At 50.1% G+C, this 13,256-nt stretch overlaps 1 protein-coding gene across 1 annotated transcript in view; it reads left to right on the top strand.

Annotated features, from left to right (window-relative positions):
• Positions 1-11,337, top strand: part of ncanb (neurocan b) — a 232,132-nt gene extending 220,795 nt beyond the window's left edge. The window contains exons 13-14 of the mRNA XM_059992388.1: positions 8,011-8,193; positions 11,222-11,337. Of these exons, the coding sequence (XP_059848371.1) occupies positions 8,011-8,193; positions 11,222-11,337 (299 nt within the window). The remainder of the gene's footprint in view (positions 1-8,010; positions 8,194-11,221) is intronic.
• The last annotated feature ends 1,919 nt before the right edge of the window (positions 11,338-13,256 follow it).

The following is a 13,256-nucleotide window of genomic DNA, read 5'->3' as shown; positions in this document are numbered from 1 at the left end:
TCCACAGATTTATTACTGTCTGGCTAAGGAAATTCCTCTTCTTCTGCATTCTAAAAGGATGCCCCACTATTCTGAGGTTGTGTCCTCTGGTCTTAGACTCTCTCACCATAGGAAACAATCCTCACCACATCCACTCTATCAAGTCTTTTCACCATTCGATAGATTTTAATGAAGCGACTCCTCATTCTTCTGAACTCAAGCGAATACAGGCCCAGAGCCATCAAATGCTCTTCATATGAATTGTTTTTGTGAACCTCCTTTGAACCTTTTCTAGTTTCAGCACATCCTTTCTAAGATAAGGAGCCCAAAACTGTTCACAATATCCCAAGTGAAGCCTTACCAGTGCTTTATAAAGTCTCAGTGTTACATCCTTGCCTTCAGATTCTAGTCCACTTGAAATGAATCACCACTTTAGGGTGTTCTGCAAAAGAACTCCCAAGTCCATTTGTGCCCCTTGTATTTTCTTGTATTTTCTCTCCATTAGTCAACCCTTTCATTTCTTCTACCAAAGTGCATGACCATACACTTCCCAATACTGTATTCCATCTACCACTTCTTTGTCCATTCTCCTATTTTGTCGAAATCCTTCTGTATCTTCTCTATATCCTCAAAACTACCTGCCCTCCACCTATCTTCATATCCTCTGCAAACTTTGCAACAAAGTCATCAATTCCATCATCCAAATCATTGACATATAATTGGTTCCAACACAGACCCCTATAGAACACCACTAGTCACTGCCGGTCAGCCAGAAAAGGCTCCCTTCATTCCTGCTCTTTGCCTGCCAATCAGCCACTGCTTTATCCATACTAGAATCTTTCCTGTAAAACCATGGGTTTATAGCTTGTTAAGCAGCCTCATGTGTGGCATCTGTTAAAGGCCTTCTGGAAATCCAAGTACACAATATCAGCTGATTCTCCCTTGTCTGTCCCTGCTTGTTATTTCTTCACAAAATTCCAACATATTTGTCAGGCAAGATTTTCCCTTGAGGAAACCATGCTGACCACATCCTATTTTGCCATGTGCCTCCCAATCCCTAGAGACCTCATCCTTAATAATTGACTCCAACATCTTCCCAACCACTGAGGTCAGACTAACTGACCTATAGTTTCATTTCTTCTGCCTCTCTCCCTTCCAGAAGAGTGGAGGGACATTTGCAATTTTGCTGTATTTTGGAACCATTCCAGAATCTAGTGATTCTTGAAAGATCATTACTAATGCCTTCATGATCTTTCAGCCACCTCTTTCAGAACCCTGGGGTGTACACCGTCTGGTCCAGCTGACTTATCTACCTTCAGACTGTTCAGTTTCCCAAGAACCTTCTCTCTAGTTCTGGTAACTTCACACACTTCATGCCCCCTGACACCTGGAACTTTTACCATACTCCTAGTGTCCACCACAGTGAAACCTGATCCAAAATGCTTATTCAGTTCACCCACCGTTTCGTTGTCCCCCATGACTACCTCTGTAGCATCATTTTCCAGTGGTCTGATATCCACTCTCGCCTCTCTTTTACACTTTTAGATATCTGAAGAAACTTTTGTTATCTTTAATATTATTGGCTAGTTTAATTCTGTATTCCATCTTTATCTTCTTAATGACTTTTTTAGTTGCCTTCTGTTGGTTTTTAAAAGCTTCCCAATCCTCCAAATTCTATGAATTTTTGCTCTATTATATGCCCTCTCTTTGGTTTTTATGTTGGGTTTGACTTTTCTTGTTAGCCAAGGTTGTGTTATCTTGTCTTTAGAATACCTCTTCCTCTTTGGGATGTATATATTCTGTGCCTTCCCAATTACTTCCAGAAATTCCATCCATAGCTATTCTGCTGTCATCCTTGCCAGTGTTTTTTTCCCAATCAATGCTGGCTAAATCCTTTCTCATGCCTCTGTAATTCCCTTTACTCCAATGTAATACTGATACATCTGAATTTAGCTTCACCTACTCAAACTTCATGGTGAATTTGATCATGTTATGATCACTTTCCCTCAGTGTTCTTTTACCTTAAGCTCTCTAATCAAGTCTGGTTCATTCCACAACACCCAATTTAGAATGGCTGGTCCTCTAGTGGGCTCAACCACAAGCTGCTCTAAAAAGCCATCTTGTAGGCACTCTATAAATTCCTGGAATCCAGCACCAACCTGATTCTCTCAGTTTACCTGCATATTGAAATCCCTTTAAACATATTGTAACATTGCCCTTTTGGCATGCATTTTCTATCTTCCATTGTAAATTGTAGACCACATCCTTACTACTGTTTAGCACTCCGTATATAATTCCCATCAGGATTAAGGAAACTTTCCTGAACACATTTTCCAACCAGCCCATTTACAGCATGTGAGTCCCAGTCAAGATCACCCATGATTACAACCTTAAGTTTCTTGCAACAGTCTGCAATCTGTCTACAATATTTCCTCCTCTAAATCCCACAGGCTGTTAGGTGGTCTGTAATATAATCCCATTAATGTGGTCATACCTTTCTTATTCCTCAGTTCTACCCATATTTCCTAGCTGAGCTCTCTGGTATGTCCTGTCTGAGCACTGCCGTGACGTTTTCCTTGACTAGTAATGTCACCCTTCCCCCTTCAATCCCTCCTGCTTTATCATGTTAGTTTCCTTCCAGTTCAGGTGCAAACTGTCTCTCTATAAAGGCTCCTGGAAGAGAATCCAATTATCCCAAATCTGAAGTATTCCCTAGTGCAGACTATCTAGAAATATCATCCCACTGCACACGGGGACGGATCCACCTGCACACAGGGATGGATCCACCTGTAGACGGGGACAGATCCACCTGTACACGGGGACAGATACCTTGGTACATGGGGACAGATCCACCTGTACACGGGGACAGAACCACCTGCACACAGGGACAGATCCACCTGTACACGGGGACAGATCCACCTGTATACGGGGACAGATCCACCTGTACACGGGGACAGATCCCTTGGTACATGGGGACAGATCCACCTGCACAAAGGGACAGATCCACCTGTACACGGGGACGGATCCCACTGCACATGGGGACGGATCCACCTGCACACGGGGACAGATCCACCTGCACACGGGGACAGATCCACCTGTACACGGGGCAGATCGCTCTGCACACGGGGACAGATGCCTTTGCACATGGGGACAGATCCACCTGCACACGGGGCAGATCCACCTGCACACAAGGACAGATCCACCTGCACACGGGGACAGATCCCTTTGTACACGAGAACAGATCCCTCGGTACATGGGGACAGATCCACCTGTACACGGGGACAGATCCCTTGGTACATGGGGACAGATCCACCTGCACACAGGGACAGATCCACCTGTACATGGGGCAGATCGCTCTGCACATGGGGACAGATCCCTCGGTACATGGGGACAGATCCACCTGTACACGGGGCAGATCCACCTGCACACGGGGACAGATCCATCTGTACACGGGGACAGATCCACCTGTACACGGGGCAGATCCACCTGCACCCGGGGACAGATCCACCTGTACACGGGGCAGATCCACCTGCACCCAGGGACAGATCCACCTGTACACGGGGGACAGATCCCACTGCACATGAGAACAGATCCACCTGCACACGGGGACGGATCCACCTGCACACGGGGACAGATCCCTTGGTACATGGGGACAGATCCACCTGCACACAGGGACAGATCCACCTGTACACAGGGGCAGATCGCTCTGCACATGGGGACAGATCCCTCGGTACATGGGGACAGATCCACCTGTACACGGGGCAGATCCACCTGCACACGGGGACAGATCCATCTGTACACGGGGACAGATCCACCTGTACACGGGGCAGATCCACCTGCACCCGGGGACAGATCCACCTGTACACGGGGCAGATCCACCTGCACCCGGGGACAGATCCACCTGTACACGGGGGACAGATCCCACTGCACACGAGAACAGATCCACCTGCACACGGGGACGGATCCACCTGCACACGGGGATGGATCCACCTGCACACGGGGACAGATCCCACTGCACACGATAACAGATCCACCTGCACACAGGGACAGATCCCTTGGTACATGGGGACAGATCCACCTGCACACAGGGACAGATCCCTCGGTACACGGGGACAGATCCCTCTGTACACGAGGACAGATCCACCTGTACACGGGGCAGATCGCTCTGCACACGGGGACAGATCCACCTGTACACGGGGACAGATCCCTCGGTACACGGGGACAGATCCACCTGTACACAGGGCAGATCCACCTGCACACAAGGACAGATCCACCTGTACATGGGGCAGATCGCTCAGCACACGGGGACAGATCCACCTGTACACGGGGACAGATCCCTCGGTACATGGGGACAGATCCACCTGTACACGGGGCAGATCCACCTGCACACGAGAACAGATCTACCTGTACGTGGGGACAGATCCCACTGCACACGAGAACGGATCTACCTGCACATGGGGACGGATCCACCTGCACACGGGGCAGATCGCTCTGCACACAGGGACAGATCCCTTTGCACACGGGGACGGATCCAACTGCACACGGGGACGGATCCCTCTGCACACGGGGTCAGATCCACCTGTACACGGGAACAGATCCGACTGCACACGGGGTCAGATCCACCTGTACACGGGAACAGATCCGACTGCACACGGGGACAGATCCACCTGCACACGGGGACAGATCCCTTGGTACATGGGGACAGATCCACCTGCACACAGGGACAGATCCCTCGGTACACGGGGACAGATCCCTCTGTACACGAGGACAGATCCACCTGTACACGGGGCAGATCGCTCTGCACACGGGGACAGATCCACCTGTACACGGGGACAGATCCCTCGGTACACGGGGACAGATCCACCTGTACACAGGGCAGATCCACCTGCACACAAGGACAGATCCACCTGTACATGGGGCAGATCGCTCAGCACACGGGGACAGATCCACCTGTACACGGGGACAGATCCCTCGGTACATGGGGACAGATCCACCTGTACACGGGGCAGATCCACCTGCACACGAGAACAGATCTACCTGTACGTGGGGACAGATCCCACTGCACACGAGAACGGATCTACCTGCACATGGGGACGGATCCACCTGCACACGGGGCAGATCGCTCTGCACACAGGGACAGATCCCTTTGCACACGGGGACAGATCCACCTGTACACGAGGATGGATCCACCTGCACACGGGGACAGATCCACCTGCACACGGGGACAGATCCACCTGCACACGGGGACGGATCCAACTGCACACGGGGACGGATCCCTCTGCACACGGGGTCAGATCCACCTGTACACGGGAACAGATCCGACTGCACACGGGGTCAGATCCACCTGTACACGGGAACAGATCCGACTGCACACGGGGACAGATCCACCTGCACACGGGGACGGATCCAACTGCACACGGGGACGGATCCCTCTGCACACGGGGTCAGATCCACCTGTACACGGGAACAGATCCGACTGCACACGAGGACAGATCCACCTGCACACGGGGACGGATCCACCTGCACACGAGTACAGATCCACCTGCACACGGACGGATCCACTTGTACACGGGAACAGATCGACCTGTACACGGGAACAGATCCACCTGCACACAGGGACGGATCCATCTGCACACGAGAACAGATCCACCTGCACACGGATGGATCCACCTGCACACAGGGACGGATCCACCTGTACAAGGGAACAGATCCCTCTGCACATGGGGACAGATCCCACTGCACACGAAAACAGATCCACCTGCACACAGGGACGGATCCACCTGCACACGAGAACAGATCCACCTGCACACGGATGGATCCACCTGTACACGGGAACAGATCAACCTGTACACGGGAACAGATCCACCTGCACACAGGGACGGATCCACTTGTACAAGGGAACAGATCGACCTGTACACGGGAACAGATCCACCTGCACACAGGGACGGATCCACCTGCTCACGGGGACAGATCCACCTGCACACAGGGATGGATCCACTTGTACAAGGGAACAGATCGACCTGTACACGGGAACAGATCCACCTGCACACAGGGACGGATCCACCTGCTCACGGGGACAGATCCCACTGCACACGGGGACAGATCCCACTGCACACGGGGACAGATCCCACTGCACACGAGAACGGATCTACCTGCACATGGGGACTGATCCACCTGCACACGGGGCAGATCGCTCTGCACACAGGGACAGATCCCTTTGCACATGGGGACAGATCCACCTGTACACGGGGATGGATCCACCTGCACACGGGGACAGATCCACCTGCACACGGGGACAGATCCACCTGCACACGGGGACGGATCCACCTGCACACGGGGACAGATCCACCTGCACACGGGGACGGATCCACCTGTACACGGGGCAGATCGCTCTGCACACAGGGACAGATCCCTTTGCACACGGGGACAGATCCACCTGTACACGGGGATGGATCCACCTGCACACGGGGACAGATCCACCTGCACACAGGGACAGATCCCACTGCACACGGGGACGGATCCCTCTGCACACGGGGACGGATCCCTCTGCACACGAGAACAGTTCCCTCTGCACACGGGGACGGATCCACCTGCACACGGGGACGGATCCACCTGCACACGGGGTCAGATCCACCTGTACACGGGAACAGATCCCACTGCACACGAGAACAGATCCACCTGCACACGGACAGATCCACCTGCACACAGGGATGGATCCACCTGTACACGGGAACAGATCCACCTGTACACGGGAACAGATCCCTCTGCACACGGGGACAGATCCCACTGCGCACGAGAACAGATCCACCTGCACACGGGGATGGATCCACTTGCACACGAGAACAGATCCACCTGCACACAGGGACGGATCCACCTGCACACAGGGACAGATCCACCTGCACACGAGAACGGATCCACCTGCACACGGGGATGGATCCACTTGCACACGAGAACAGATCCACCTGCACACAGGGACGGATCCACCTGCACACGGGGACAGATCCACCTGCACACGGGGACGGATCCACCTGCACACAGGGATGGATCCACCTGCACACGGGGACAGATCCACCTGCACACGGGGATGGATCCACCTGCACACGGGGACAGATCCCACTGCACACGAGAACGGATCCACCTGTACATGGGGACGGATCCCTCTGCACATGGGGAATGAATTCTCTCAATGTAGACTATAACGTAGGCACCTAAAGCTGTACTTAGTGGATTATACTGCCATGGTCAGGTGGGAAGGGAATGATATATGTTGAATGTCTGTCTGGGCCGAATGGTCTTCCCAGAGCAATAACTACTTTGAGTGTGCAGTGAAGATCAGACAATGTGTTCCTAGATCTCTGGGGTGGGTTGGGGTGGAATTGATGGAGTATTAGTCCTGGGTCTGGGTCTCTCTGTATATGAGAGGAGTACTCTTGACTTGGGAGGGGTAGGACAGACAGGGTGGTCCTGGGTCTTTGGGAGTGGAGGAGACAGTGAGAAGTGGACATAGTGGTTAATGGTCAGACTGTGGAAGGGGAGGTGATTGAGAGGGGTAGTTCTGAGTTGGGACAGATAGGGTAGTCCTGAATGACTGTGAGGGGGATGGGTGTACAGGGTGGCCCTGGATCACACAGTGGAGGGGGAGGTAATTGAAAGGGGTGGTCTGTTTTGTGACCGGGCGGGGGGAGAACAGATAGGGTGGTCCTGGGTCACACAGTGGAGGGGGAAATGATTGAAAGGGGTCTGTTTTGTGATGGGGGGGGGAGGACAGACAAGGTGGTCCTGGGTTCTGGGGTAGAGGTGAGGGTGAGAGGTGGGCAGGATGGCCAGCTCTCTGGGGGTGGAGGTGAGGGTGGGGGTGGTAGATAAGATGATCCTGGGTCCCTAGGGGTGATTGAAGGGGATTGCCCTGGGTTGGGGGTAGATGGTTCCTGGGTCTCTTATCGTGGGGGTGGTCTCAGGTTGGGGGTGGGTGGGCACACGTGCAGCAGCTACTCTAAGGATACCTGAAGTAATTGTCTCCCTCCCCGGCAGTCCTGTGTGGCCCCCCACCCCCAGTGCAAAACGCCATAGTGATGGGGCGCCGGAAGGCCCGCTACGAGATCCACTCGCTGGTTCGATACCAATGCCAGGACGGCTTCACCCAGAGGCACATCCCCACTGTCCGGTGTCACAGCAGTGGCAAGTGGGACCGGCCTAGGGTCGTCTGTCTGAGCCGTGAGTACACGTGCGAGGGGAGGGGTTGTTACTGAGGGAGGAGTGGTTCCGAGGGAGGGTCACACTGAGGGACGGGTACATAGAACATAGAATAATACAGCACAGTACAGGCCCTTCGGCCCACAATATTGTGCCGACCCTTAAACCCTGCCTCCCATTTAACCCCCCATCTTAAATTCCTCCATATACCTGTCTAGTACTCTCTTAAATTTCACTAGTGTATCTGCCTCCACCACTGACTCAGGCAGTGCATTCCACACACCAACCACTCTCTTCCTCTAATATCCCCCTTGAACTTCCCACCCCTTACCTTAAAGCCACGTCCTCTGTATTGAGCAGTGGTGCCCTGGGGAAGAGGTGCTGACTGTCCACTCTGTCTATTCCTCTTAATATCTTGTACACCTCTATCATGTCTTCTCTCATCCTCCTCCTCTCCAAAGAGTAAAGCCCTAGCTCCCTTAATCTCTGATCATAATCCATACTCTCTAAACCAGGCAGCATCCTGGTAAATCTCCTCTGTACACTTTCCAATGCTTCCACATCCTTCCTATAGTGAGGTGACTAGAACTGGACACAGTACTCCAAGTGTGGCCTAACCAGAGTTTTATAGAGCTGCATCATTACCTCATGACGCTTAAACTCTATCCCTCAACTTATGAAAGCTAACACCCCATAAGCTTTCTTAACAACCCTGTCTACCTGTGAGGCAACTTTCAGGGATCTGTAGACATGTACCCCCAGATCCCTCTGCTCCTCCACACTACCAAGTATCCTGCCATTTACCTTGTACTCTGCCTTGGAGTTTGTTCTTCCAAAGTGTACCACCTCACACTTCTCCGGGTTGAACTCCATCTGCCCCTTCTCAGCCTACTTCTGCATCCTATCAATGTCTCTCTGCAATCTTTGACAATCCTCAACACTACCCATAACACCACCAACCTTTGTGTCATCTGCAAACTTGCCAACCCACCCTTCTACCCCCACATCCAGGTCATTAATAAAAAGCATGAAAAGTAGGGGTCCCAGAACCGATCCGTGTGGGACACCACTAGTTCCAACCCTCCAATCAGAATGTACTCCCTCCACCACAACCCTCTGCTTTCTGCAGGCAATTCTGAATCCACCTGGCCAAACTTTCCTGGATCCCATGCCTTCTGACTTTCTGAATAAGCCTACCATGTGGAACCTTATCAAATGCCTTACTAAAATCCATGTAGATCTCATCCACTGCATTACCCTCATCTATATGCCTGGTCACCTCCTCAGAGAACTCTATCAGGCTTGTTAGACACGATCTGCCCTTCACAAAGCAATGCTGACTGTCCCTGATCAGACCATGATTCTCTAAATGCCCATAGATCCTATCTCTAAGAATCTTTTCCAACAGCTTTCCCACCACAGATGTAAGGCTCACTGGTCTATAATTACCCGAACTATCCCTACTACCTTTTTTGAACAAGGGGACACCATTGGCTCGCTCCAATCCTCCGGTACCATTCCTGTGGACAATGAGGACATAAAGATCCTAGCCAGAGGCTCAGCAATCTCTTCCCTCACCTCGTGCAGCAGCCTGGGAATATTCTGTCAGGCCAGGGGACTTATCTGTCCTAATGTATTTTAACAACTCCAACACCTGTTCTCCCTTAATATCAACATGCTCCAGAACTTCAACCTCACTCATATTGTCCTCACCATCAAGTTCCTTCTCATTGGTGAATACCGAAGAGAAGTATTCATTGAGGACCTCGTTCACTTCCACAGCCTCCAGGTACATCTTCCCACCTTTATCTCTAATCGGTCCTATCTTCACTCCTGTCATCCTTTTGGTCTTCACATAATTGAAGAATGCCTTGGGGTTTTCCTTTACCCTACTCGCCAAGGCCTTCTTATGCCCCCTTCTTGCTCTCCTCAGCCCACTGAGGAGGGAGAATCACACTGGGAGAGTGGAGGTAGTAAGGGAGAGTCACACTGAGGGAGAGGATGTACAGAGATAAGGGTTGTATTGAGGGAGGGTAAAACTAGGGGAAGATCCTTCGTACTTTCTGTACGCTCCTGTCCTAACCCACCCCTTGATTTGCCAACTTTCGTCGACTGACCAAACTCCAAACCTACCAACACTCACACTCACCAATGACCCCCCCCACCACCCTCCCACAATCCTCCGATTGACCGATCTCTATCCATGGACACACTAGAAATGGCAGATTGTGGAGAATGTACACCAACACACAAATTGCTGGAGGAACAATGTGTCAGGCAGCCTCTGTGTGGGGAGATGGCACTCAACATTTTGTGTTGAGCTCCTCAGTCTGTTGTTGAAATGTTGACTGTCCATCCCCGCCCCCCCCCCCCCCCCCCCATCCACAGATGCTGCCTGATTCATTGAGTTCCTCCAGTTTTGTGAGTGTTGCTCTGGATTCCAGTACCTCCATCTCTGGGGTTGAACTTTCACCCTCACATGGTTCCAGCCTCACTGGTTCCCTGCCTTTTTTTTTCATTTTTTCTGTCTTGACCAAAACACATAGAAGCAAAATTAGGCCACTCAGCCCATCAAGTCTGCTCCACCATTCCATCATAGCTGATCCCAGATCCCACTGAACCCCATGCACCTGCCTTCTTACCATATCCTTTGATGCCCTGACCGATCAGAAAACGATAAACTTCTGCCTTGAATATACTCAAGGCAGAACATACCACAGCTTCATGACTCTCTGTTCTAAAGGATCACTTCTCAATTTTGAGGCTGTGCCCTCTAGTTCTGGATACCCCACCAAAGGAAACATCTTCTCCACATCCACCCTACCTAGTCCTTTCAACATTCGGTAGGTTTCAAAGAGATTCCCCCCTCCCTGCATCCTTCTAAATCCCATTGAGTACAGGCCCAAACTGCCAAACACTCATCATATGTTAATCCAGTCATTCCCGGAGTGATCCCTATGATCCTCCTCTGGACTCTCCAATGACGACATATCCTTTCTGAGATTTGGGGCCCAAAAGTGTTGACAATAGTGCCTGTTTCACTGTCCAGGAGCATCTGGAAATCGCAGGTCGCCAAGGCACCAGCACAAAGGCAGCAGGAAGGAGAAGCGAAAGCACAAAAAGCATCTTGAGTCACTTCGGATGGAGATGAAACGTTTCTACTGAGCAGGGGTGTCCTGTCGTGCAAAAGCAGGTGCCCAGCACAAGTACATGACACTGAAATCCTGCAAGATGTTTTGTTTGAAAACCACCCTTGGGGCGGCTGGAAGGGTTGTTTTTAGTTTGCAAGAGTTACGTCACGTATTTTTCTAAAAAAAATAATTGTGGAACCTAAAGGTGAAAGTATTGATTGAGAATCAGTACCCAGGCGAATGTCCCTGGGCTACTCGTGTTCAGTACGCAACGTGGGTGAACGATTAGCCAATAATCCTTTCAAAAAGGCACACATATTAATTTTGAAAAACTGATTATAGATGAGGTTGGTTTAAAAATAGGTGCTGGATTGATTAGTTCCTGTAAGACCCCTCATATCACTCCTTAACAGATTCCCTGTCCTACCAATAACAGATGAGTTAATGCATTGTTTCTGAACTCATTAAAACAATTAATTGAAAACAGGTTAACACATTATTGTGGGAATGCCTTTAATGAGTGTTGCTCCTGTTACATTGCCCAGTTTAGTTTCAGTGAAGCCCCAAGGAATTTGTCACAGTTCAGCAAGGCTTCCCGGTCTTTGGATTGGAATGAATTACAAGCAAACCCTTAATTAATGCCCAGCACTTTCTTCTCAGTGAGATTCTCTGTGTGGACTCTTTCTTTGTCCAGGTATGCTAACTCAGCTAAATCCAAGAACTAGTGCAGGGATTTCCCTGATTGAGTAGAGCGGTGGTAATTCCAGCTGGGTTCCTGTCATGTGATAGTTCACAATGTTGGACTACTCTGGTGCCTAGAAACTCAGGTTACAACTAGTTACTGTTTCACATCAGTGACCATTGGTCCAGTGGAATATTAACTCTGGGTTTTTGCTTATTTCCAACATCTGTAGAGTTTTGCTGTGTTACAATGATCCAGGAAGAGGAATTCAAATCCCACTGGAGGGACTAGGGAATTTACCCTTAATTAATTTCATAAACCTGGACTGTAAGTGTCAGGAAAAGGCTGATGTGTGAATACATTGACATCATTTAGGGATGAGACTCTGAGACTAAGCAGACTTTCAAGCAGAGTTAGGAATGGTCAATAATACTGATCATTTTACCTGTAACTCTCTTCCTGTACACATGCCAATAAACTTAATCTGACGAATGTCCAGGTTCCTGAAAGAAAAGAATTATTAGCCACAGAGAAAAAAAGTGTCCCTGGTCTCTGAGGAATGGTCAGAGGTATCCGTTCATTTTGGACAGGGGTAGTTAAACTCCCTTCTTTACCAGGTCAGAGCATATTTTTATCAAGGGAATTGGAAGGAAATTTTCTGAAATGCTTTATACAAAAGCAATAAGCTCTCCTCAGTCTAGAGGTGTCATGGAATGACTGATAAATTTCATTGTAGGATGAACAATAGTCTGCTCAGTCACTGAGGCTAAATGATTTACAGGGTTCATAATGTACTAATTGAGGCTTTGGGATGCACATCTCTGATTACGTGACCCCAGTGAGAGCACAGGAACTTGCAGGGAGCTATCAGAAACAAAGGGCCTGGGGGGGAGAGAGGCTATTGAATGACAGTGTGAAAGAGTTGATTAATGTCATTGAGGATACAGTCAGTTACACAGGGTGCTGGGTGAAAAGGGTTATTGAGGGATCGTGGGAGAGAGATTTGGATTTATGTCAGTGGGATACAGTTAGTGAGAAAGGGTGCTGGGGGAGGGGATTACTGAGGTATGGCATGAGAGTCAAAGATTCAATGTGCATTTATAATCAATGAAGGTATAAATTATACAGCCTTGAGATTTATTTGCTTACAGGCAGTCACAAAGCAAGGAACCGGAAAGAACCCAATTAAAAAAATAAGACCAATCCCAGATACCCACAGAAAAAGAGAGAAAACACAAAACAAATCATGCCTAGAGGGTTCCAATCTAGTT

This window comes from Hypanus sabinus, chromosome 16, assembly GCF_030144855.1.
Source record: "Hypanus sabinus isolate sHypSab1 chromosome 16, sHypSab1.hap1, whole genome shotgun sequence".
Taxonomy (NCBI): Eukaryota; Metazoa; Chordata; class Chondrichthyes; order Myliobatiformes; family Dasyatidae; genus Hypanus; species Hypanus sabinus.
The sequence above is the reverse complement of the archived record's forward strand: the minus strand, read 5'-3'. Positions and strand labels throughout refer to the sequence as shown.